Raw genomic sequence first — 27,327 nt, 5'->3', positions numbered from 1 at the left:
AGTGAATTATTGCAATGCCTTGTACCTTGGAATATCAAGCTCCAGGTGTAAGGCATTGCAAACTGTTCCACATGCTGAGGCCAGACTGATTACTGGTGTTCCAAAAAGTGCTCATATACTGCCAGTCTTGAAACAACTTCATTGGTTGCCAGTGTATTATAGAATTCAGTTCAAAGTGTTACCATTAATACACCAGGCTGTGTATTCATCTGCATTACTGCATTTTCAGGATATGATATGTGTATATCATCCAAGTCGAACTTTAAGATCTGAGCATGCTATGCGGTTAGCTTCTGACTTGGTGGCTCAGCAAATTATGCTGATACGAAGGCATCTACATTTTCAGTAGCAGGCCTTTTACCGTGGAATACATTTCCTGGCTAATTATGCCTATGTGCTAATATGGTGCAGTTAAAAAATTACTGAAGATACAATTTTTTGTTACAGCATTCTTTTGAATGATTGGATGGTGGGTAATAGTTGCAGATGGAGTATTGTTAAATATAAAGAAATTGTGATGCACATTTTATTTATTTTTTAAAATTATGTATGTATTCTTTGGAAAACCGGGGTAGAGAATTAAAAATAAATAAATCCTAGGAGTTCTAGGAGCCAAACGGTGGAGTGAATGAAGGCACTTGCCGATTCTCAGGAAGCTGTTTTGATTAACCAGTTGTTCAAGTAGGGGAAGACATGTATGCCCCATTTGTGAATTGTTTCTGCTGCTATTACTAATCAGGCACTTTGTGAAGACTCGAGGAGCAGAGGTCAAACCAAATGGTAAGATCTTGTATTGATAGTTCAGAGTTCCACAGCGAAAGCGGAGAAACTTTCTGTGCAGGGAGAATAGGTATGTTTGTGCATGGCTCTGTGATCTAGAGAGCATTTGTGGAGTTGTATCACAGGAAGTAGTGACCCCAGGAATATTACACAAAATTTTTTGAGTAGAAAGTTGTTTAAGTCTCATAGATCTCCAATTGGAGTACTTCACCCTCCCCCCCCCCCCCCCCCGTCTTTTTTTCTTATGAGAAAATATCTGGACTAGAATCTTTCTACGCCTGTCTGGTGGAGGAACTGTTTCTACTGCATTCTACTGGAGGAGGGCTGACAGCTGCTCTTCTTGAAGTAGCTTCACTTGGAGGGAGTTGAAACGAGACTAAGTGGAGGGTCGAAAGGTCTATTTGCCAACGAAGAGTGTAGCCATGCTAAATGGTGCATAGAACCCAACGGTCAGAGGTTATGAGAGGCCATCTTTCTTAGAAAAGAGTCAGTCTTCTTCCGACAGGTAGGTTGTTTGGCATGGACAACTGTACAGTGGCAACACTCCCTAAGAAGGAGTCAAAAGTTAGGTTCTTGTTTAGACTGAGATGGTGTCTGGCTTTTCTGACCATGGTATTGTCTTGGACGCGAGTGTTGGGATGTAGTCTCTTGAGGTGAAGGAGTAGGAGAAGTAGGAGTGCAACCACACTTAGACATGTATTAATTTGATCGTTGATATTCTAAGTAGCAGAAATTTGTAGCCTGGATAAATATCTGTATGTTTTAATTAGGTCAGCCACTTCCTCGACTGTCTCTAAACAGGTTTTCTCCACAAGGGACATCTGCTAAATGGCCCTGGACAGTAGATTCGAGGTCAGAGACCCTGAGCCAGGAGAGATATTGCATTGCTATTGATAAGGAAGAAATACGTGAAGAGACAGATACTAAAAGCCTATATGGCCAGATATTTAAGACAGTCGAGAAGTTTTCTGTGAAGTTTATCGAATTCCTCCACTTTTTTGGGTGGAAGGAATTCCATGAAAGCTAAAGTATTCTGTATCAGAGATTTTAAATAAATTGTGGAATAGAGTTGATAATCTAATATTCAATTGGTTGGCATTGTAGCTTGAAAACATTTTCAGCCAAAAGACTGTCTAGCTTCTCGTCTGGAGGAGCAGAAGCGCAAAATCTTGTGCTACAAATGCGTTTAAAAGCAGATTCCATAACTAGCGGATGCTACGGCAGTTGTGTTCTCTGAAATCTAGTGGATTTTTGTATCCTATACATTACATCAATTTCATTTGGGGCTACTTGAATTGTCAGTGGAATCTCCTAGTTTTTGAGTACAGTATTGTTCATTATTGAATGAAGTGGAACAGTGAAATCCTTCTCTAGGAGGGGAATCAATCTTGAACTTCAAAAAGTTCTGAGGCTTTTCTCCTGTTTCTAGTTTAAAAGATATGACTTCAGCAACAGTGGCGTAGCTAAGGGTGGGCCTAGGTAAGCACAGGCCCACCCAGCAGCAGTAGCCTACATCAATATCTCTCCTCCTCCGTGGTGTTCCGGCATCTGACCGCCTGAACCCCATCCCTCCCTGGTGTACCTTACAGGTGTTCCCAGCGCCTGCAGTGATTTAATTATTGCTGCTTGCACCAGACCTGCAGGATTCTACTGGCTGAGTCCTGCCCGGCGGGACCCAGCCAAACTGACAGAAGCCTGCGGAGCCAGTGAAGGCAGCAATAATTGGATCATTAAAGACGCCAGGGATGCCTGTAAAGTACACCAGAGAGAAGGGGTTCAGCGATGAGCGGTCAGATGCCGGGATGCCGCAGAGGAGGAGAGATGTTGATGTGGGGTAGGTGAAAAAAAAATCTATAATTTTCTTTTATATCTCCGGAGGGGGGGGGGGGGGGGGGGGGAGAAGTTGTGGAGTGCCATGCCATGAAAGGGCCCTTCTAAGTTAGCTGTGGGCCCAACCACACCACTGTTGAGTGATCTCTTAGACAAAGCCAGATAAAGAGAGATACACTCCAGAGGGAATCTGCATCTCTCAGGTGGTGAGCATATGGAATGCCATACGACTCCTCAACTGAGAGGTCCTGTGGTTCTTTATCCATCTCCCAGGAGAGGTCTGAGTCTCACTCTTCAAAGTACTGTTCATAGAAAGTTGAGGAAGAGAGCGATGGCTCTGTAGCAAGGTGTGTCATGGGAGATGAGCCTCCAAAGTTGGAGAAAGCTCAACTGGTGATGTTGATACATGCGGTCTAGTTTCTACCGCACCAGACAGTTGATGCCAAGCTGGAATGTGGGACTTCTCCCAGAACTCTCTCTCCGATGCATCTATGGACTGGGCTCACGCTGGCGCAAGCACCCTGTAAAAGCTTGTATAGACAGCTAATGCAGTAGCCTTGAAAGCTCCTCGGAGTATGGCCTGGATTTCCTTTAAGAGTAGGTGTCAGTACCAGCTGAGAAAGCAGTGTGGACGAGCCCGAGATACACCCTGTGCAGGTGTTGGAGATCTTGAACTCTAAGGCTCTCGATCAGAGATAAGTTAGAGAGGAGGAGAGCAGTCACTGTGGAATGGACGCATCCTGTGCATCAAGGATGTTGATGCAGGGGAGGTATGGGAAGACCCTAGAGGGAGAGCAATGTAGACGCTTCTTAGTTTTTTTTCAATGCAGGTCCCTCAATGCGCGCAAGACTGATGAGGTATCCAGTCTGATGTTGGACTCTCAATGCTGCATCAGTGCACCAGAGGTTGATGCAAACGCAAGTTCTGGGTCGAGTACTGAATCCCCTGCCATGCTCGATGCAGATGCCAACGTCGATGCAGAACCGAAAAGTTTTTCTTGCTGGAATCTGTGGGCTTTAAGGATCCTCGCTTGCACATGCAGAGAACATCTCTTGATGCTCTGGACCTAAGCATTGAACACACCAATTATGATTATAGTCCAACTGCATCAAGTACACTTCTTAAAGCCACTCGGCACCCTCACTGACATGTAGTGAAAAATAGCTGACACTAGATCAAAAGGATCTATGGCATGGGAAGCTCGAGTAGTCGCATACCTGAAAATAGCCGATGCTTCACAAGTAAGAGAAGGGTTCAGAGGCCCCAAAAGGATAAATATTTTTAAAAAGACAAGAATTAAAAAAAAATGTAAGAATTGAAAAATTAATATTGATAGAAGAATATGAAGAAAAAATGTCCCAAAGAAGGAAAGGCACCAAAAAGGTAAAAGTTGGCATGCTGAGAAGAGATCAAAAAAAGTCAAACTCTCTGCTCTGCAGAAAACAATAGATTGCTGATCCTGCGTTGGAGAATCAGGCAGGAAGATCCATGCATGTGTGGTGGGGGCACTGCCTCAAAGATTTAAAGTGACAGTGCACTTGGCAGTGTGCACACTGGGCTCCGTGGATGACATCACCCACATTTGAGATTATTATGCCTGCTTATCCTCAGAGAATCCATTGGAACATTTCCATTCAAGTAAACCCATCTCTTTAGCCAGATGCTCAGAAACTTCTGTAAGCATCGACACACTTACCAGAAGTTGTGCAGTGTAGGTCTGTTTAAACCACTTTATCAATGCCTCTTCAAATTTCATGTACAGGCTAGTTCACATGTGCTTATAGTTTATTGCTGTTAGTGACAAATGAAAATCCTCTATTTTGTCCCGCTTGTTAGCTAGTTTTGACAGTGAAAATATTGATACCGAACTTTTCTGCAATGCCCTTGTGCTTACAATGATTATCTAGCATCTTTATAACTTCCATTTTTGCGTTTAAGTCCAAATCGACACGCTTACGTTTACATCACCATTTTAAATGTGAATGCATAGACCAACTGCTAATCGGAGTCTGTGTGAACATGCTGCTAAACCAGTATCTGTCATGTGATAAAAAGTAGAAAAATAAAAAAAGTCAATCCCAATACATGGAAAGTACAGGGAAATCCAGAGTGCTACACAGTCCTGTGGCACAAAAGAGAACTTGATTGAAAAAGGGACAAAAAAGAGAATTCAGTATAGGCTGCTCCCACAGCCGAGCTTGAATTTCAGTGAGTTTAGCAGAAACAACGGCTCGCTTGAAAGCTCTATACATCATTTATATTCCTTATTTTATGACTCTTTACTTTTTTTATTTCTTTTCTTATATGTAAAACACGTGGAGGGGCATAATCGAACGGGACGCCCAAGTTTTCCTGAGGGTGTCTTCGCGAAGAGGCGGAGAAACCCGTATTATCGAAACAAGATGGGCGTCCATCTTTCGTTTCGATAATACGGTCGGGGACACCCAAATCTCAACATTTAGGTCGACCTTAGAGATGGTCGTCCTTAGAGATAGTCGTCCCTGGTTTTCAGCGATAATGGAAACAGAAGACGCCCATCTCAGAAACGACCAAATTCAAGCCATTTGGTCATGGGAAGAGCCAGCATTCATAGTGTACTGGTCCCCCTCACATGCCAGGACACCAACCGTGCACCCCAGGGGGCACTGCAGTGGACTTCACAAATTGCTCCCAGGTGCACAGCTCCCTTACCTTGGGTGCTGAGCTCCCCAACCCCCCCCCCCCCAAAAAAAAACAAACAAAAAAAAAACTGTACAACACTACCATAGCCCTAAGGGGTGAAGGGGGGCACTTACATGTGGGTTCAGTGGGTTTGTGGTGGGTTTTGAAGGACTCACATTTACCACCACAAGTGTAACAGGTAGGGGAGGGGATGGGCCTGGGTCCACCTGCCTGAAGTGCACTGCACCCACTAAAACTGCTCCAGGGACCTACATACTGCTGTCACGGAGCTGAGTATGACATTTGAGGCTGGCATAGAGGCTGGCAAAAAAATATTTTTAAAAGTTTTTTTTGGAGGGTGGGAGGGGGTTAGTGACCACTGGCGGAGTAAGGGGAGGTCATCCCCGATTCCCTCTGGTGGTCATCTGGTCAGTTCAGGCACCTTTTTGAGGCTTGGTCGCAAGAAAAAATGGACCAAGTAAAGTCGGCCAAGTACTCGTCAGGGACGCCCTTCTTTTTTCCATTATCGGCTGAGGACGCCCATGTGTTAAGCATGCCCCAGTCCCGCCCCCGTGAACTTTGGTTGCCCCACGCGACGAAAAGCAGTTGAGGATGCCCAAACTCGGCTTTCAATTATGGCGATTTTGGCGACCCTGGGAGAAGGATGCCCATCTCCCGATTTGTATCGGAAGATGGGCGCCCTTCTCTTTAGAAAATAAGCCTGATACTGAAAACTATGCATATATTTAAATCTAAACATGAATGTGAAAACTTCAACAGAGATCCATATACACCCTTCCACAATTCCATCCACTGAAAAACTAATCAAAAACAAATCAACAAAATGTGTCCATACAAAATATACAAAAAGCACCAGAATGCTGAAGAACATAAGGGATCAAACTTATCTTAACTTGTATTTCCTCATTTTTTTCACCGTCTGCTCTATGTTTTTGATTAGTTTTTCAGTCAACACAATTGGAGAAGGGTGTATATGGATCACTACTGACGTTTTCACACTCTGTATTTAACTATATGTGAAGTGTTCAGTATGTGTTTTACTTATATAAGAAAATAATTAAAAATTAAAGGGTCTCAAATAAGGAGTATAAATGATGCATAGAGCTTTCAAGTGAGCCATTATTTCTGCTAAACTCACTGAAATTCAAGCTCAGCTGTGGGAGCAGCCTATACTGAACTCTCCTTTTTGTATCTTTTTCAAACAAGTTCTCTTTAGTGCCCCAGGACTCTGGATTTCTCTATACTTCCCGAGTATTGGGACTGACTTTTTTTTTATTTTTGTAGTTATATTGATTGTCTCCCCCTGGGATTTTACAGTTGGTATGTGATAAGAGAATGATTGGCTGTTTCAGCAGTACAGATCATGACTGAGCCACTAACTGATAATTTTTAAAACACCAAGTGGTTAAAACTGTTGACATTAAGGGCCCTCTTTACTAAGCCACGCTAGCATTTTTAGCGCGCGCAAATGCTAGACACCCATATATTCCTATTGATATCTCTAGCGTTAGCGCACCTTAGTAAACATGGCCCTCAGTGATATGCAGCATTACATGGCATGACAATAGGCAGAGTAAGCCCTTGTTAGTTACAACGGGGGTCAACCATGGATAAAAAAAATGCAACATTATGCAGGATGTGACATTAAGCGGGTTGAGCTGTATATTACTACTCTTTCAACTAGTTATCAAATCTATTAAATTTGAAATGAATATTTAAGTGATTTTGCAATGTTCAGGTTTTTACCTGCTCAAAAAGTCATAGTTTAGAAAACATTTCTTCCATATTTCTGGAAATATCTAGTGGGGTCTAGGTGGGGGTTAAAAATGAACTTGGAGAATAGTACCCAGAAGTTAAATTACAGAGAAATTCATCTACTTAAAAGAGAAGTGTGGTAGCCGTGTTAGTCCACTCTTAAAGGTTATCAATAGAAATCAAACAAAATAGAACATGGAAAAGAAAATAAGATGATACCTTTTTTATTGGACATAACTTAATACATTTCTTGATTAGCTTTCGAAGGTTGCCCTTCTTCGTCAGATCAGAAGTAAGCAAATGTAGTAGCAGATAGTATATATAAGAGAAACATCAAAGCATTACTTTGACAATCTGACAGAGTGGGAGGGTGGAGGTATGCATAGGGACATCAAAGCATTTCATTGATATTCTAACAGGATGGATGTGGGTAGGTGAGAGGAGGGTGATAAACAGAGAAATACAACTTTATGGTTTATAATGGGCTAGAAAACCCAGATCCTTATTAAGTCCTGTCTGTTGGGTGTCAAAATATTCAATCATTCTGACTTCAAAGGTCTTACGTTCCTATATTGTTTTAAAGTTACCTTTCAGGATTCTTACTGTGAAATCACTGGTGCAGTGTTCTGGCCTTGTAAAGCGTAAAGCTAATCAGAAGTAAACTCCCAACACAGACTGAAAATGAAGAGAAGGGCACATTTCCCTGCAATACATCCAGCTGCATGCTATGCCAAAACATTTCACAGGACCCCACAGTCATTCACAAAGGAAAAATATTCAACATAAAGGAATCTTTCACATGCTCATGTTCCAATGTGGTATATATCATTTAGTGTAAAAAATGTAACAAAGGATGCTATATTGGAGAAACAGGCCAGATGCATAAGACAAGATTCAATCTGCACAGACATCACATGAAAATAGCCGGTGCCAGTCAGGCCCCCACCCCTGTGGGCCAACACTTTACAAGACCAGAACACTGCACCAAGTGATTTCACAGTAAGAATCCTGAAAGGTAACTTTAAAACAATACAGGAACGTAAGACCTTTGAAGTCAGAATGATTGAATATTTTGACACCCAACAGACAGGACTTAATAAGGATCTGGGTTTTCTAGCCCATTATAAACCATAAAGTTGTATTTCTCTGTTTATCACCCTCCTCTCACCTACCCACATCCATCCTGTTAGAATATCAATGAAATGCTTTGATGTCCCTATGCATACCCCCACCCTCCCACTCTGTCAGACTGTCAAAGTAATGCTTTTATGTTTCTCTTATATATATATACTATCTGCTACCACATTTGCTTATTTCCGATCTGACGAAGAAGGGCAACCTTCGAACGCTAATCAAGAAATGTATTAAGTTATGTCCAATAAAAAAGGTATCTTATTTTCTTTTCCATGTTTTATTTTGTTTGATTTCTATTGATAATCTACTTAAAACAAAGCTTTGTAGCACTATAAACAATACTACAAAACAGAAACCAAATGTTGTTTAACTGAAAAACATCTAATAAAACACACAACCATAGAAAAATGTATGCAGATAAAAACCATATGGCCTATCCAGTCTGCTCATCCATGCCATCTACTCTTCTTCTCACTTCCTTAAGAATCCTAATGTACTTATCCCAAGCTCTCTTGAATTCAGATACTGTTTTCATCTCCACCACTTCCACCAGGAGGCCGTTCCACAAATTCACCAACCTTCCGTGAAATATTTCCTCAGGTTACTTTTGAGTCTATCCCCTTTTCACCTTCATCCTATGCCGCCTCATTCCAGAGCTTCCTTTCAATTGAAAGACTCGTCTGCTGTGCACTTATACAGCATAGGTATTTAAATGTCTATCGTATCTCCCCTCTACCACTTTTCTTCCAAAGTATGCATATTGAGATCTATCTGTTCCCGTATGCTTTATGAAGGCGACCACTGACCATTTTAGTAGCCACCCTCTGGACTAACTCCATCTATTTATATCTGTCTGAGCAGCACTAAAGTCAGTAGGCATGCTTCGGATTCTGATGCTAGCGCTCTCACACGCGCTCAGTTCAGCGACTGAATTGATCAAGTGCAGGAGTGCTGATGTCAGCATGAGGCACTTGGCATCCCCACCAGCAAAAGGTATGCCTCAATGTTGCAGTGGCGGAGGAGTATACATGCTCCTCCCACCCCCCCAAATGCACTTCTGGCTACACTCCTGACCTGTACTAGAAGCTCATCTGTGGTCAAAGACTAGGGGTACTATACCTGTGTGTTCTCGGTCTCTGGTTCACAGATGCTGTTCTTCCAGGGCTATGCTGGCTTCCAAGCCTGGCTGGACTTGTCATGTAATCGTTAGGAACTGTTGGAGGCTTGACAGGCTCCAAGGTTTTATATGGTGTATTCCGTCTAAATAAAAGGGAGAATAAATTAGTTTAATGATCAGATTAAACTGCTTATTACTGTAAGCAAAGTTAATTTTCACCCTCCCCCCCCAAACTTTTATTAGCAAAATATTTTAATGATGTAAATGGCAAGTAGAAGAAAAGCATTTTAGACAAGTCATGTATTTTAAGAATACACTAAAGAAAAGTTCAATGAATTTCTTAAGATGTGTTCTGTACAAAGCTGACTGAGGTAGTGAAAACCAGGTAATTTACCTACAGTAATTGCTCTCAATAAACAGCAGGATGTAAGTCCGTACAAGTGGGTGATCCCATTGGACACACCCCAGTGCAGAACAACAGCAGCTATAGCTTAGATCAATTTCTATAAACTTTTACAACTCACCATGCATGTGCATGGGGCCTTCTCAGTTTCTAAACTTTAATTAGAAGACAATTCCAATGGGAGGTGGGAAGGTATATGAGGAATTGAATCTTGCTACAGGTATGTAACTTGGTTGTCTCCTAGTAGAAGCAGCATTGCAAGTCTTAACAAATGGTACTCCCTAGCAAGAGACTGCTTCTAACAAAAAAAACACACAACAACAACAACAGTAAAACATGGAAAAGTCACTGCCAACACGCAGATACCAAAACTGGTTCTGGTGGCAACAAGCCTTTTTCAGTTTCATACCTTTTTTTTTTTAATTTAAAAAGAAAAGAAAAAAGTAACTTGGAAATTGAACAACCTAGGTTCTAGTAGGGCTTGATCCTCACTCCCAATCCAAGTACCTCCAACTGATCAGGTTTTCATGATACCCCTAATGAATACGCATAACAGACATCTGAATTCTACTGAAGCAGTAGGTGTGCAAATCTCTCTCATGCATATTCATTAAGCACATATACAAGATGACTAGTTTTTAAACAACCACCAAATATATTTCAGTTATCAGTCTAACACTTTATTCCAAAAATATTTGGTTAAAATTTCACATAAATATTAACCACACAATCCTACCAGAAATTAAATCCCCAATAAAATTTCCCACAAAGTCAATGACTGAAGCAGTTGTCCTCATATACTCTGTCCATGTTAAACAGGAAGTCCTTCACCATGAACATACATAGGCAATAATGGTTTTAATTTTCTCAATCCAAGGTCAATACTGATGGAAATGTTGCTTCGCAGCCATCCTTTACTCAGAACACACAAAACATTTGTGAAAAACTTCCCATGAATTAATCTTCAAAGGAAGGAATTCACACTGCTCCAAATCAAGGCATCTTCACACAAATCATTCTATTAATAGCACGTTCTTAATAAGAATCCTTTTGGTCTTGTCACTGGCCGTGTTTCATAGTTACTTCATCAGGAGACCGTACTCGCTCAGCCTCTTCACTCAGTATAGATCCCAACCGGGTCCGAGACCAAAATAATTCTTATTAAAAATGTGGTGTTAACGGAGTGATTTGTGTGAAGATGCCTTGATTTGGAGCAGTGGGAATTCCTTCCTTTTGAAGATTAATTCATGGAAAGATTTAAAAAAAATGTTTTGGGTGTTCTGAGTAAAGGATGACTGCGAGGCAACATTTCCATCAATATTGACCTCAGATTGAGAAAAGTAAAACCATTATTGCCTGTCTACGTTCGTGGTGAAAGGCTTCCTGTTTAAAATGGACAGCATTGTATGAGAACAATTGCTTCAATCATTGCCTTTGTGGGAATTTTTATTGGGGATTTAATTTAGGGTAGGAGTATGTGGTTAATATTTATGTGAAAGTTTAACCAAATATTTTTGGAATAAAGTGTTAGACTGATAACTGAAATACAAGTTAGTCACTTTGTATAAGTGTTTAATGATACTAATATATGAGTAGACAGCCCTTTATTGTACGGTAAAATTATGTCTTATCTGATAGCCTACCAGCAGGTGGAGATAGAGAACACTGAAGAGAAAGCAATGACTCTGGACATCTAGCCCCCTATTACTTCAGTATAGGTCACATCCCCAAAGCAGAGGATAAGGAAAAAACAGACAAAAAACCTCCTTACAACAATGCGGCAACAGCCAAACACAGAAAATTGGAAATTTAAGGAAAACACTACTCATAAAATCAGATTAAATCTCATCTCTTATTTTCTATTTTTCTTCTTTCTTTTTTTTACCATCTCAGACATCACGCATCCGAAAACTAAGCAAAAAACGCACAGCCAAAGCAATAAAGGGCAGGGGTTCTGGATTCATCTGCTGTGACTAAAGGAAAGAAAATCAGGTAAGACAATTTTTACCTTACTTAGTCTCAGCAGCAGATGAATTCATGAACTGGTGGGATGTATCAAAGCAGTACCCTAAATAGGATGGGAAGCCGCTGCTCCCCGAGAGAGCGCAGTTGCCCAAAAATGAGCATCACTATGCGCTGCTACTTCAAACCTGTAATTTTTGACAAAAGAATGCCAAAGAGCCCAAGTGGCTGCCCGACAAATATAGTCCAAAGAAAGAATGCCTGTTTCTGCCCAAGAGGTAGCCTGAACTCGAGTCGAATGAGCATGCAACGCATCAGGAGGAAACCGACCCTTCAAACCAAGAAAATGGCTTCCTTAAGCCAGCAAGCAATAGTTGCTTTGGATGCAGCATAACCCTGTCTGGGACCCGACAAGAGCACAAAAAGGTGGTCCGAGCAACGGAATTTATTCGTCATCTGCAGGTACCGGAGAAGAGAGCGACAAACATTCAAAAGCCAAACTACTACTACTATTTAACATTTCTAAAACACTACCAGGGTTGCGCAGCGCTGTACAATTAACAAAGAAGGACAGTCCCTGCTCAAAGGAGCTTACAATCTAAAGGACAAAAAGTGCAGTCAATCAAGATTGAGGCAGTCTAGATTTCCTGGATAGAGGTACAATGGTTAGGTGCCGAAAGCAACATTGAAGAGGTGGGCTTTGAGCAAGGATTTGAAGATAGGTAGGGAGGGGGCTTGGCGTATGGGCTCAGGGAGTTTATTCCAAGCATAGGGTGAGGCGAGGCAGAAAGGGTGGAGTCTGGAAAGAAAATTGTGCCAAATGAGAGAAACGTTCTCTGGAAAACCCAACCTCCAAAAAGAGGGTAGAAAAAGTGACTGATTCAAATGAAAGGCAGAAACGACCTTAGGCAAAAAAAGACGGAACAATCTGCAGAGTAACTCCTGATTCTGAAAACTGAAGAAAGGGTTCCCGGCACGACAGAACCTGAAGTTCAGAAACCCAGCGTGCCGAGGCAATGGCTACCAAAAATACCATCTTCAGTGTAAGATCTTTATTAGAAGCCAAATGCAAAGATTCAAAGGGCGCACCCTGTAACACGCTAAGCACAAAATTCAACTTCCAAGGAGGACATGGACATTGTACCGGAGGTTGAAGGTGAAGAGAAACTTTCAAAAACCGTGCCACATCTGAATGAGCCGCAAAGGAGGAGCCTGACATCTGACCTCGGAAACAAGTTAAGGCCGTGACTTGAACCCGGAGTTATAGACTAAACTGTTGTAGAAAAACCAAAATCTGGGAAACAGACGCGTTAAAGGGGGACAAGCCCACTCCGCACACCACGTCTCAAAAATGAGCCAAACTCTGGAATAAGCTGTTGTAGTGGAACATCTCTGGGTCCGAAGCAAAGTAGCGATGACTGAATCATCATAGCCCTTCTTCCACAGTCTTGCCCTCTCAAGAAACAGGCTGTAAGACCAAAGTGGGAGGAGTCCTCCATCTGCACCGGACCTTGATGAAGAAGTCCGGGCATGACCGGCAGCCGCAGAGGAGGCTCCACTAGTAGTCGAACCAAATCTGCATACCACGGATGGAGTGGCCAGTCTGGAGCTACCAACACTACTGGACCCTGATGAAGTCTAATCTGATGCAGAAGGCGTCAGATTAAAGGCCAAGGAGGGAAGATATAGAGGAGGCCTAACGTTGGCCAGGGCTGTAAGAGTGCCCAGTCTTGCAGAGTCAACCTCTTTTCTTAAGAACTTGAGCATTTTGGCATTCTTCCTGGTCGCTATAAGATCCATTTCTGGTGTGCCCAACTATTGACAGATCAGACGGAATGCTTCTGTCACCAGTTCCCACTCCGCCAAATCTAGGAGGAGATGACAGCTGAGAAAATTGGCTTGAACACTGGCCTGGACTGCAATGTGAGTTGCTGACAGGCAGAGAATATGAGTCTCCGCCCAAAGCAGCAGGCCGGACGCCTCCATGGCCAATGCCACACTATGAGTACCACCCTGACAGTTGATGTAAGCCATCATAGTGGTGTTATCAGAGAGAACTCGAACTGCAAGGGCCAGCATCACCGCTCTCAATTCCAGCCAGTTGATGGGCCACTTCACTTCCATCTCTGACTAATGTCCTTGTGCCACTCGGTGGAGACTATGATCTCCCCACCCCGAGGGGCTGGCATCCATGACTACCATCACCCACTGGGATGCCAGAGGCATTCCCTTCTGAAGATTGGAGGCACACAGTCACCAGACCATGCTGTCCCTCATAAGAGGAAGCCAAAGCAGGCAATGCTAATAATCTTGGGACACTGGAGACCAACGAAGCCACAGAGAGCGCTGGAGCAGACGCATATGAGCCCTCGCCCATGGAACCACCTCCAGGGTGGCCGTCATCAACCCTAGGACCCGAACATAATCCCAGGCTCAAGGACATTAAGACCACAAAAGGGCGTGAACCTGATAAAGCTTGAGTCTCCTGGATTCTGACAAGAACACACATCCCTGAGTCATGTCAAACAGTACCCCCAGATATTCTGAAGACTAGGAGGGGACTAAGTGGCTCTTGGGAAGATTGATCACCCAACCGAGGGACTGGAGGAACAACAAAACTTGAGAGGTGGCCGACCGACTGTTGAGATAAGGATGAACTTTGATCCTCTCTTTTCAGAGGAAAGCTGCAACTACCATCCCGTTGGAAAACATGCGAGGGGCAGTGGATAGTCCAAAGGGCAGAGCACAAAACTGAAAATGAGGGCCTAACACGGCAAACCGTAGATACCTCTGATGAGGAGGCCAAATAAGGATGTGTAAATATGTCTCTTTTGAATCCAAGGCCATGAGAAACTCTCTTTGCTGGACAGACGCTATTACCAACCGCACAGTCTCCATGCGGAAATGGAGCACCCACAGACACTTGTTCACCTTCCTGAGATTGAGAATAGGCCTGAAGGAACCCCCTTTTCAAGGAAATACAAAGTAAATTGAATAGCGCCTGGTGCGCACATCAGCATGCGGTACAGGAACCACTGCCCCGAGATCTAGCAATGTCTGCAACGTGGCTTCTATGGCCACTTTTCTGGCCACAGTGGCACATTGAAATTCGAAAAAGGAGTCTCCGACGGACAATGCAAATTCTAGTCTGTAGCCGTCTCTTATGAGATCCAAGACCAACTGGTTTGACGTAATCTTGGCCCACTCTTTGTAAAAGAGGGTCAGTCGACCCCTTATGGAAACAATAAGAGTGGACCTACGCCCCATCAATGAGTAGAATGTCCTGGATCCTGAGGTATGGCGGCAGCTCCCAATGTCCGCTTGTCAGTCCGAAAGGATGACCTCTGCTGGAATCTAGGATGCTGGAAGGACAAACTAAGACCAGGGCGATATCGTTCAGCATCGCAGAACCAAACTCTCTAAGAACTTGGCTTGCACTAGCCCTGGGCCTGTCTTCCAAAGATGCTGGGATTTGGAGTCTCCCAAATCTTTCACAATCTTTTCATGATCCTCGCCAAAAAGTAACTTTTCCCCAAAAAGAAAGCCTCGTAAGACAATGTTTGAAAGCCATGTCTGCCGACCAGTGGCCCAACCACAACAGTCAGTGAGCCGAAACCGCCAGAGCCATCTGCTTAGCAGATGCCCTGATCAAAACCTAAAGGGCATCAGCTAGATAGGCAAGAGCCGACTCCATTGGAGTACCGGCAACTGAAATAAGAAGCCGAATCCTGGTCCTGTTCCAAACCCTGCTGGAACCAGGAAAGACAGGCTCTGGCTGCATATGGAGGCCTGTAAGGCCAAGGCCGCCACCTCAAAAGAACGTTTAAGAGAAGCTTTGCAATGCCTATCCTGCATGTCTTTAAGAGCAACTCCCCCTTCCACCAGAAGAGTGGTTTTCTTTGTGACTGCAGTAACTAAAGTGTCCACTTTAGGTAAAGAGAAAGGTGTCTAGCATAGAAGCAGACACCGGATAGAGATGTGCCATAGCCCTATCCACTTTCAACCCACTCTCAGGGTTAGACCACTGAGCGGAGATTAACTCTTGAATGGATTCCAGCACTGCAAAGGCCTTAGATGGCTGCCGCGTGCTCGCCATCTTAACATTGATAGAAGATGCAGCTTGTTCCTCTGGGCCAGAAATATTCGCAGCTTCTAAGGCTTCTGAAATCAGAGAGAGTAGCTCATCACAATAAAAAATCCATATCGCCATCGGATCATCCTGCTCACCTTGGAGAAGTTCACCGTCCTCCAGTTCCTCAAGCCTAGAAGGGCGTGCTGAGTCCCCAGATCCCGCCAAAATGAAAGGGGGAGGAGAATGGGGACCCAAAGACCCTCCCCTCAGGTAAAAATGCTAACCTCTTGCGTTTTACAGCAGGGTGTGACCCGAAGTCACCCTAGCAAGGGTCTCTTTGCTCTACAAGGACGATTGAGGAAGGGGAGGGGGCACAGAAGCAAAATCCCCTCATCAAGTAAGCTTGATGTAAGAGCAGGATAAAATCCGTGGAGAAATCCATGCCTGACATGCCAGCGCCAGAAGAATCAAAAAGAGCACCACAAGCCGCCCCTGGGCTGAAGACACCCGCGCCTGCAGAGCTAGAAAGGCAAGAAGGTTCAGAAAAAGAAAAAGGTGCAGGCTCCACAACCGCTTCAGACGCAGCTACCACGTCACATTTGGCCCCTTCTAAAGCACAGGAAGACTCCCCCCACAGGCTCCAAAGACCTCTCAGCCCCGGAGACTACATCGGAGCACTGCACTACACAGGTGTCCGATCTGGAACGGCGTGAAACGCAGCGGGAACATAAGTACATAAGTATTGCCACACTGGGACAGACCAAAGGTCCATCAAGCCCAGCATACTGTTTCCAACAATGGCCAATCCAGGTCACAAATACTTGGCAAGATCCCTGAAAAGATCAATACATTTTATGCTGCTTATCCCAGAAATAAGCAGTGGATTTTCCCCAAGTCAATTTAATAATGATCTATGGACTTTTCCTTTAGAAAGTTGGCCAGACCCTTTTTAAACCCTGCTAAGCTAACCGCCTTTACCACATTCTCTGGCAAAAAATTCCAGAGTTTAATTACACGTTGAGTGAAGAAAGATTTTCGTTGATTTGTAATTTACTACTTTGTACCTTTTATCGCCTGCCCCCTAGTCCTAGTATTTTTGGAAACAGTAAACAAATGATTCACGTCTACCCGTTCCACTCATTATTTTATAGACCTCTATCATATCTCCCCTCAGCCGTCTTTTCTCCAAGCTGAAGAGCCTTAGATGCTTCAGCCCTTCCTCATAGGGAAGTCATCCCATCCCCTTTATCATTTTCGTTGCCCTTCTCTGTACCTTTTTTTAATTCCACTATATCTTTTTTGAGATGCGGCGACCACAATTGAACACAATATTTGAGGTACGGTCGCAACATGGACCGATATAAAGGCATTTTAACGTCCTCACTTTTGTTTTCCATTCTTTTCCTAATAATACCTAACATTCTAATTGCTTTCTTAGCCGCCGCAGCATACTGAGCAGAAGATTTCAACGTATCAACAACAATGACACCGAGATCCCTTTCTTGGTCAGTGACTCCTAATGTGGAAACTTAAATTACGTAGCTATAATTCAAGGTTCCACGTTAGGAGTCACCGACCAATCTCTTAATTACTTCCGCCACCGTAGCGCAGTCCGCCCCGCTGGAACTGCACACTCACCCTACCAACAAGGTGGCAAAAGAAATACTCATTGTGGCTGCAAAGGAGTCCCCGAAGGCGACGGCAGCTCTCAGAGGGAGCCCTAACAGTGCTCCTGCCCCCCACAGCCCAGCAGCCTCTTACCAATAAGAGCAAACAGCTCTTTCTAGAGTTTACTTTTTTTTTTTTTGCCGGCTGTAAGCTTGGAAAAGGCTGTCCAGGAAGCCCACAGAGAACAGGGGGAGAGGTTAGCACCATCATCCAGACGTCCCCAAGCTCTACTGGCGGAAGTGCCCAGGAGCCCCCCCCCCTCCAAGAATCCAGGAGCTGAAAGGAATCCATCCACCACCTGCTGGAGATAGAGATATACTGAAGTGATAAGGGGTTGGATGTCCAGACTCACTGCTTTCTCTTCAGTGTTTTCTATCTCCACCTGTAGGTAGGTGGATCCAACCCATGCTGAGGCTAAGGAAATTATGCATATTCATTAGGGATATACTGAAAATGGTCTTGAAACCACAAGACTTCCCAAACCTCCTGCACCTGTGCAGCTCAAGCTTTCAGAGACAAAAGGCAGCAGGGAAGTAGGAAGCATGTTTTCTGCTGTCCCACAACAAAAAAAATATACATATATTTGGGGGCACGACAGCCTGGGCACCAGGGTGCAATTGCTAGGTGCCACAGGAACCTTGCACCTGGGATTTGTCAAGCTCTGATATACATAAACACGCTCATACATACAAGCCAACTTCCAGTAATAGAGAGAGAGAAAGAGAGAGAGAGGGGGGGGGGGGGGCAAACAGTACAGAATTCGGAGTCATTTCCCCTTACCCCAAAGTTCCTCGGCCAGACATTGGGGGGCTTGGCGGTTTCTGTGTAGGTGGATTTGTTCTCGACAGTGTTCCAGTTCGTGCAGGCTGGTTACTTCCATGCTGGAAATAAAAACAATTTTCTTAAACATATACATTTATTTGTAAGGTAGGACGACCTAAGCAGTTTTTTGTTATTTTTAACATATGAATGTGTGATAAGAGGATTCCCAGACACCATTATGGAACTCTTGCTCCATCACTAATGGCTAAAAACCAATGAATATTTTCTCCATTTTTTAGTATTTGGAAATAAAAATGAGTCAGGGACAAGAGGGCCTGAGCAACACAATAAACCTAAAGCACGAAGTTCAAAATGTAGACAGCTTGGGCTGCTAACTTCTTAAAATAAAAATGGGATTTTAATAAAATAAAGCTCCCAACTATCAATTTAATATTTGATTAAGACAAGGAAATTTCAGTTAAAGGTATTAGTTTGACTCCTGCATCTATGTAAAATTTTAAGCTTAAATTTTAGCCATGACAATATCAGCATGTGAAAAAGACTGTAGAAATTTCTGCCTCAGCTGAGGTATATAATCTGTCTGGGAAACCTTCAATTAAAATGTAAGCTCACAAGACAACAACTATAAAATGGGTAAAGCAGTACAAGAATGTTAGAAAAATTAATAGATCAATAAATGATCAGATGTCAATATATCACAGATATATTACCACATCTAGAAGAGTGTTGCCCATTTTGACCTAAGTAGCGCAAAAGGATGACTTTCTACATAACCAGAAAAAAGAGCAGGCAGCAATACAGTATGGAAGAACACAAGGGTCAGGGGATTGGATTCTGCAGATCTTTAGATCAATACTTTGGGACATGGTAGGTCAAATGAGAAATAACTCCTCTTACCTTGGCTTTTAGCCACTTAATGTTGGCAAAAAAGGAAGGAAAAAGAAAAGCAGAAATTAATGACAGATCACAAATGTATAGGAGAGATTAAAAATGATAGGCTTAATATTCAGCCAGTGGTGATCAGTGTTTTGCAGACTGCTGCCAGTGTTATATCTAGAAATTCAAAGCTGGACCATGCCCAAGTTCTGGCACTGAATTTCCAGGTATGAGCCAGCGAAAACAGCTGGTTAAGTGCTGAATATCAGCTCTTAACTGGTTAAGTGCCAAGTATCGGCACTTAACTAGCTAAGTCCTGACTCCACTCCAGAACACCCCTGAAACAGCTGGGTGCAACCATGCATTTTCAGCAGCACTATCTGGTCAAGTGCTGCTGAAAATACCTGGTTAGCCCTGGACAAGTGATTTAAACAGCCAGGAGCCTCTCCTGGCCATTTAAATCGTCTTTAATATCGGGCCCGATATTTTTATAATCCATCTCCTTCCTACATATACACACACACATTCAACAAAAAGCTAATCAAGTGTTGAAACCATAAGATAAACCACACATTTACATACTGAAGAAACTTTTGCTCTTCTCATAAGCAGTTTGCAATAGGTCACGACACTCTGAGAACACGTGAACAGTGGAAACTAGGTGGTGTGAAAAACTGATGTGCTGGAAAACTCATACATTTACAGCATCATTTCAGACAGCTCATGAATGTATGAAACTCGATGGGGTAGTGAAAATGTGCCGAAAATGAGACATAATAAACCAGGGCTGCACGTGTTATGTGCCAAGTAAACACACACACATCCCCACCCTCAGAAAAAATACAGAAAAAGGGAAAAACGTGTAGGAGATACACATGGATATCAGCAAAATAATTCAAAGGTATGCTGGCAAATACCGATGGATTGTAAAAAAGGGGAGGAGGAACACGTTGAAAATGGGTCCAAATAAGGAAACACAAGCAAGGCAAGGCCAGGCCAGGCCACACACATGTAGTACCCATCAGCCATGAGGTTCCCTGGCTATGGAAGATGCCTTTAGGGCCTGCATAGAAAAACTTGTAACTGGGTCAGTGGCAACCATACTATAGCAATACTAGCCATACAGCATCTTCCATCCAACCTCCATCAGCATCAATAAAATAGAAATCAGTCATCTAAGCCACTATGTAGTGCCAGCTTTTTCCAGGACTGCATTGGCCAGCCATAAGGCATAGTGCAGAGCCCCTTGAATGTGGTTCAGGCCACACCTACTATTGGACTGCTTCATGTACATGCAAGATGGAGGCCAGGAAAGAACACAGTTTCTTTGGGAAGTGACCTCCTGACACTCAAGAAGTAGAATAAGGAGCGCCGCTTCAGTGAGAGGACGTAGAGGGTCCCACAAGCAGCAGCAAGAAAAGTCTGGAAAGAAATCTAAAAGACCTTAGTAAGGTAAGGACCTACACTGCCCTCAAGCCCCCACACCCAGTCCACCCAAGTAATACCCTGCCAAGCCACACAGCCAATACTAGCAACACGTTGACAACAAATGTACAAAGCTTCAGATCTCGGAGGTCACAGCACAGTGGCAGGATGACCAGTACATATTCACAGTGCACACATGCAGCACTGTGTGGCTGTTATATCACAGACACCCATGGGCACAAAGGTGCCAAGAACACCTAGTGATGGCACCAACCTGTTCCATCTCTGGCTGGCCTGCCCCCACTGTGCAGATCACATTGCTATACTCCCCTCCCTCCACCAAACCAATTACTGTGTTGTGAAAATATGATAGCTTGCTCTGGGGAATCTCTGTCAAATGGTTGTTAACCCCGCCCCATGTGCTGCCAGAAAGCATCTCAGTTATGAGCTGCATGGCTTTGTGACAGGGAGCATCATCCCATACTATTCACAAACCTGGCCCGAGATGCATCTACCAACCTCATATTTCTGTGGGATACCAGAGCTGCTGGTCTGACCCTTGTCCATGGAGATCCTGATATCGTGCTAGGGGAGGCTCTGCGCAGACATCGACAGTTGCACTAGAATAATGCATTTGCCATCTCCTTTCTATCTTACAGAATTTTTAGGATAATCAGAGATGTAGAAGCTCTCAAGGGCCGATTCCAGACCATCTGGAGGACCAAGTCCTTCCTGCTGCTATGTATCTGGTGTCAGCTGCAACAGTGGACAAGTATGTCTCTTTAGAGCACATACCACCACTGCCTACGGCAGCCAACCCAATCCACCAAGGGTCATCGCCCCATGCAGCTGCTCCATTCACATCCTAACTGATATAGTTGGCAGCCGTCACCTTACATTTATTTATTTATTTTTATTTTGCAGCATTTATAGCCCACATTTTCCCACCTATTTGCAGGCTCAATGTGGCTTACAATATAATACAACTACAATCACATTGATGGAATAGAGAATCAGAGTATATATAACAGATAAGGTGCACAGGAATATTATGGCAATCATATTAACGGTGAAGAATTGAAGAATTAGCGCTATTAAGGTTCATACGAAAATTAAATTAAGAAGTGGGTAAGTGGATAACATAATAATATAATGATACTAGTAGAAAAGGCCCATTTCGAAACGCAACGAAACGGGCGCTAGCAAGGGAAATTCCCACCCATCCTCCCTCCCTGCCGAGTTCCATACCCCCTCTCTCCCAACCCCCCTCTGTCCCTCCGTTTCTCCCTCCCTCCCGAGTTGCAGACCTCCTCCCTCCCAGTTCAAGGCCCCCTTCATGCCGCTCCCACCGAGTTGAAACCCCCCCCTTGGCGCGACCCTCTGGACACCACTCTTTCGTCCCGAAAACCTCCCCCGAAGCCTGTGCGTACCTCTGCTGATGGAGGCGAACTTCTCTTCTCGGCTGCGGGGCATTCCTTGTTGAGGGGGTGTGTTGCAATCGGAGGGAGGGGGAGTGTGTAAGTCGTTGGTAGGGGAGCGTGTTTCCCTACTTGTGCCTTTCTGTTGCGTTCCTTTCATTCGCCGAAATTGTTCCGCCCTCGACATCACGTTCGACGCGAGGGCGTGACAGAGCGACATGGTCAGTGGAGAGGCTTCACCACCATGAAGTTACGAACCCTTCACGGAAGTGGGTGGAGCTTGGGGGCTTCATTAGAACTTTGGGGTTGTGAATTATGTCCTGATGGGGCGTGGCTGAGGGCGGGTGTATGAGTGAGAGTGAGTGGTGCTGACAGGTTACAACAGTACAGGGCTTCAGTGTTTCCCTGCCACACAGTGAGCTTCAGAATTGGAAGGTGAGAATTATTTATATAGATCAGGACAAGGTATAATTGTCAGTAATCATCAGTAATTAGGGTGTAAATAAAATAGGCAAAATAAAAGAGTTCCAATATAAAATTGTGTCTGGTGTAGTTTAGGAGTCAGATCGTTATGAGGGATCCATTCTGTACGCTTTTTTGAACAAGTCTTAAGTAGTTTCCGGAAGGTCATCAAGTCACGTGTTTTTCTTATAGTGGTTGATAATTCATTCCATCGTTGTGTACAGATGTATGAAAAGCTAGATGTATGTATTGATTTGTATTTAAGTCCTCTGCAATTGGAATAATGGAGGTTTAAGAAAGTACGTGACGAACTTTGTTGTTTCTCTCTGGTAGATCTATAAGGTCTGACATGTAAGATGGGGCATCTCCATAAATAATTTTATGAACTAAGGTGCATATTTTGAATGCAACTCGATCCTTTAGTGGAAGCCAGTGTAATTTTTCTCTAAGGGGTTTAGCACTATAGTATTTCGCCTTTCCGAATATCAGTCTGGCTGTGGTGTTCTGGGCAGTCTGAAGTTTCTTAATGGTTTGAGCTTTGCATCCCGCATATAAGGAATTGCAGTAATCCAAATGGCTCAATACCAGTGATTGCACTAGTTTGCGGAATGTCTCTCTTGGGAAGAAAGGTTTTATTCTTCTAAGCCTCCACACTGCATAAAACATTTTCTTTATAACATTTTTCACGTGGTTATCTAGACTAAGGTTACGATCGATTGTTACACCTAAGAGTTTCAGGTTGTCCGCAACAGAAAGAGTGTACTCCCTCTCCCAAGCTGCAATCAGGGCCACAAACCACATCACCAAAACATGATAGGATAAACAACTATACAGGGGATGATGTCTGCATCACGCAGCAGCCATGTGCTACCACACGATTAAGTATGTCCCCCATGTGGCATACACTTCACAAAAGCCAGCCCATATGCAACATCCACTTCTGTATCCAGTCATACATGGCAAATGTGCATTATCTGTACCTAGTATGCTCTGTATACGTGGTTATGCATATGTAATGAGGAGGGGGGAAGAAATGCATTATGCACGGGAGCCCTACGTAGGGAACAGCCCCTCATGCATTTTGGAATCACACTGCAACTGTTGGACATGCATAGATGGCCTCCTCTACTAGTCACTGGGACATAAGCAAACAGTCTGGGAGTCCGACCCAAGTGAACACAGATGTGACAGATGAATTTGCAAGTCCTCAAATCAAACCTGAGCCTTACACATCTAACAGAGGTAATGTTAGTATTTCAAAACCTGAAATGGTGAAGTAGTTGGGCAGCACAGACTACAAGCAAATGTAGTACTGAAGTTCCCGTGGAGACACAGGTCTGATCCCTATGGATGGTGGAGTGGAGAAGGAAGCGGTACAGAAAGGTAGAAGGCAAGAACCAGAGTTACATCTTCAAAGCATGCCTATGAAATGTGCCATGCACCCTTTCTAAAAGGTTAAACCAAGTTGTCTCCTCCTACTGCCAAGCCAAGGAAGAGGATGACCACACCAGTTTATCCACATCGGAGGAAGATGAGAAGGAATGGGAGAGTCAGGGAGCAAAACATGATGGTATTCTGTGCATTTATTTATTGCATTTGTACCCCACATTTTCCCACCTATTTGCAGGCTCAATGTGGCTTACATAGTACCGTCAAAGGCGTTTGCCCAGTCGGTAGATAACAAATACAAAGTTGTATAGTGATCGTATGAGGTATAAGTGGAGGGTCGGAATGGATGAAGATTGTGTGATGTCCTGTTCGATCATAGTCATGCTGTGTTGGTAAGTGAAGAGGGTTGCATGGGGTCGTGGGGGTAGGCATTTTTAAAGAGGTAGGTTCAAGTGGTCGTGGATTGTTTTCACAGCTTTTGGGAGCCCATTCCATAGTTGTGCACTTATGTAGGAGAAGCCGGCTGTGTAAGTTGTTTTGTATTTCAGTCCTTTGCAATTTGGGTAGTGTAGGTTTAGGTAGGATCTTGATCTGACTTTGTTTATTATTGGTAAGTCTATAAGGTCTGTCATGTATCCTGGGACTACGTCGTACATGATTTTGTGGACTAAGGTGCAGATTTTGAAGATGATCCGTTCTTTGATTGGGAGCCAATGCAACTTTTCTCGGAGGGATTTGGCACTTTCGAAGCGTGTTTTGCTGAATATCAGCCTGGCTGCTGTATTTTGGGCGGTCTGGAGTTTTTTTTTTAGCTTTTTAGTCAAAAAGGCTATAAAAACTAGATGGACCAAATTTTTGTGGTGTCAAGGACTACCACCAGAACAGCGTTTAGTTTGTGTGCTTCTGTTGTCACTGAAAACATATCTAATACAATGCATCACCACAACACATTGAAATATTTTAAGGCTATGTAATATGTTTCAAGAATTTATTACAATTTGAGCTTCCAGTTAGCAGGGATATGACAGCCTTGGTAAGAACCAAAATTGTCACCCCCTGTCAGAGATACCCAAGGAATGTATCGGTATGCCTCGGAGAATGAGAGGTAAACCAGGGAAATCTATCAAAGAGCTGTATGCAGCCACAGCCCAGTTAAAGAACCAGGTGAGTCACACAGACAAGTTGACTGTGGGCTATAAATCTTGGAAAATTTCTATATACCTCGATATGAGCTCAGAGACAATAAATGTAAAGCCTTTCAAAAATAGTGAGATGCCTTGCTATGGGTGGGCTTTCATGTCAGAATTTGGTTTCTCACCCAGTTAACAGTTTCAGATAATGGTCAGAAGAGATTTTTGAAATCACCAAAAGAGGTGGAGGCCCTGGAGCAAGAGTATAGCAACACTTGTACCCACTCGCAGCCACCTAGCAATATGAAGATGATGCTCCCCCCGCACAGGCTGGGAAAGAGCTTGCAAGCAGCATGGTGGATGATATTGGCTAGTCAATTTCACTTGATACTGAATGCAGATAAGATCAAATTTTTATGGTTAAGACAGACTGGTAACTCATGTAGTGATATGCTCTAGATTCAGGTCAAAGAGATTATATTGGAATCATCTCTGAGGGTTTTAGATTCCCACTTCACAAATGTCATTGCAGATTAAAAACATTCATCGAAAGATATTTGCTAAATTGCATCAGTTTCAACACAGGAAAATCTCTCACACGAATGTTTTTGGTTGGTTACTAAGGCAGTTATACTGTTGCGGCTTGATTATTGTAATTTGCTTTACCTAGGGTTGTATAAATACATCATTGAAACAACTCTAGTTAAAAAGTGTAGCAAAGCTGATCTTTGGAGCAAGTAAATTTGATAGAGTGACTGATCAATTTACATTAATTCCCTGTTGAAGCACGTTATTTCAAAATTTGTACTTTTGTACTCAGAATTTTGCAGGGTCAAGCACCAAGGTATCCGATTCCACAAATTGATTTACCTTTCAGTAACACATTCCTTGCGTTCAAAAGGGCTCTCTCCTATACCCTTTGGCATGATTTTTAAACTACAAAAAAAAATCCCCAAAAACAGGTTGCCACTTTCGCATTCCAAGCTGCAAATTGTTTGAATACTCCCCTTTTTATTAGATCAAAAACATGTTATTTGAAGTTCAAAAAATTTCTGAAGGCTGTTTTATTTGGTAAGTTTTTAAATTAACAGTCAACTGAATTTTCTTTTTCTAAGTTGCTAGAAATGGCTAGCTTCTTTTATTGTGATCCGCACCGAGCCTTTCTGGTTTGCAGCAGAATACAGCTATTATTATTGCATATTATATATGGTTCCAGACTCAGAGAGACATGAGGGCGCAACAGTGCCTGCAGTAGAAGTAGTCATTTAGAAGATGACAAGCGTGATAGGCAACAAAGAGGTTGTTATAAAGAGAGGATTGTTTCTCTATCCTGAGGTAGCACCGCAAAGTTCCAGATTGTACCCAACTCACATTTAAAAGATCTTTTTTTTTTTATATCAACAGTTTTTATTGATGATAATAAACATTGTGAACATAATCCATATATTCAAACACTTCGTAAACATAAGAACAGGTCACAGTTGCGTGTATACATTATAACTGCATCATCAATTTTTCTAACACCCTTTTTCTCCCCCCCCCCCCCCCCCCCCCCCCCGTTAGCATCATCACATTAATCTTCTTACTTCATAGTGTCTAGTCTTTCCCACTGTTCCAATTATAACAATTTTGTTGGTGACACAGAAGAAAGGGGACCCCATTACAGTGGTCAACTTATAGCCATACATAGTAAACTCTTCATGTTAAATATCATACAGTGAACATATGCTTTTTCCTTTATATTCCCACTCCCCCCCTTATCCTCCCTCCCTCTACCCTCCCCTACTGGACCTATTAACAGTTCAAAATCCTGCTTCTCCCCACTGATGTGAGGGTGTCCCAAAAAGGGGACCATGTTTTACAAAATTGGTCTCCCCTTTTTGAAGCCAAGTCTCCCACTCTTTTCTTTTCCAGCATGCAACATTGCATCATAGCTCCTCTCCATTGCGGGACTCCAGGTGGCTCTGGTTGTAACCATAATTTTAAAAGATCTTTTAAAATGTAAAAAAAAAAAAAAAAAACCCAAAGCACAAAATGTGTCCAATAACTTGTTAAATTTGACACAAAATAGGCATTACTTTGTTAAATATGCAAGAAAGTGAAGTTACTCACCTAGGTGTTCTCCAAGGACAGAAGGGCATAAGTGGGTGATTCATTGACAGAGCCCAGCACGGATGCTGCCCCGTGTTCCATTTCTTTCCAAAAGCTTTTGGCAGGCCAGACCACGCATGTGCATAAGCCTGCCAGCTTGTCGGACTCATGTGGGACCCGCAGTTGGATAAAAGGCATAGAGAATTCAACTCCTAGAGGAGGTGGGAGAGTATGTGAAAAGATATGTCCTGTTGTCCTCGAAGAACACCTGCTTCAGGTAAGTAAATTTGTTTTTCCTTCACCTGAGGACAAGCAGAACATGATTTTCTCACATTTGGGAATCCCTAGC

The 27,327-nt window shown here is 43.2% G+C and overlaps 1 protein-coding gene across 1 annotated transcript in view; it reads right to left on the bottom strand.

Moving 5' to 3' along the window:
* The window catches only part of ABI1 (abl interactor 1), a 212,429-nt gene that overhangs the window by 94,765 nt on the left and 90,337 nt on the right, over window positions 1–27,327 (bottom strand). The window contains exons 4-6 of the mRNA XM_030201021.1: window positions 19,085–19,099; window positions 18,185–18,285; window positions 9,302–9,442 (exon numbers count right to left, since the gene is read on the bottom strand). Of these exons, the coding sequence (XP_030056881.1) occupies window positions 9,302–9,442; window positions 18,185–18,285; window positions 19,085–19,099 (257 nt within the window). The remainder of the gene's footprint in view (window positions 1–9,301; window positions 9,443–18,184; window positions 18,286–19,084; window positions 19,100–27,327) is intronic.

This window comes from Microcaecilia unicolor, chromosome 1 (genome assembly GCF_901765095.1).
Source record: "Microcaecilia unicolor chromosome 1, aMicUni1.1, whole genome shotgun sequence".
In the NCBI taxonomy this organism is placed as follows: domain Eukaryota; kingdom Metazoa; phylum Chordata; class Amphibia; order Gymnophiona; family Siphonopidae; genus Microcaecilia; species Microcaecilia unicolor.
The sequence above is the reverse complement of the archived record's forward strand: the minus strand, read 5'-3'. Positions and strand labels throughout refer to the sequence as shown.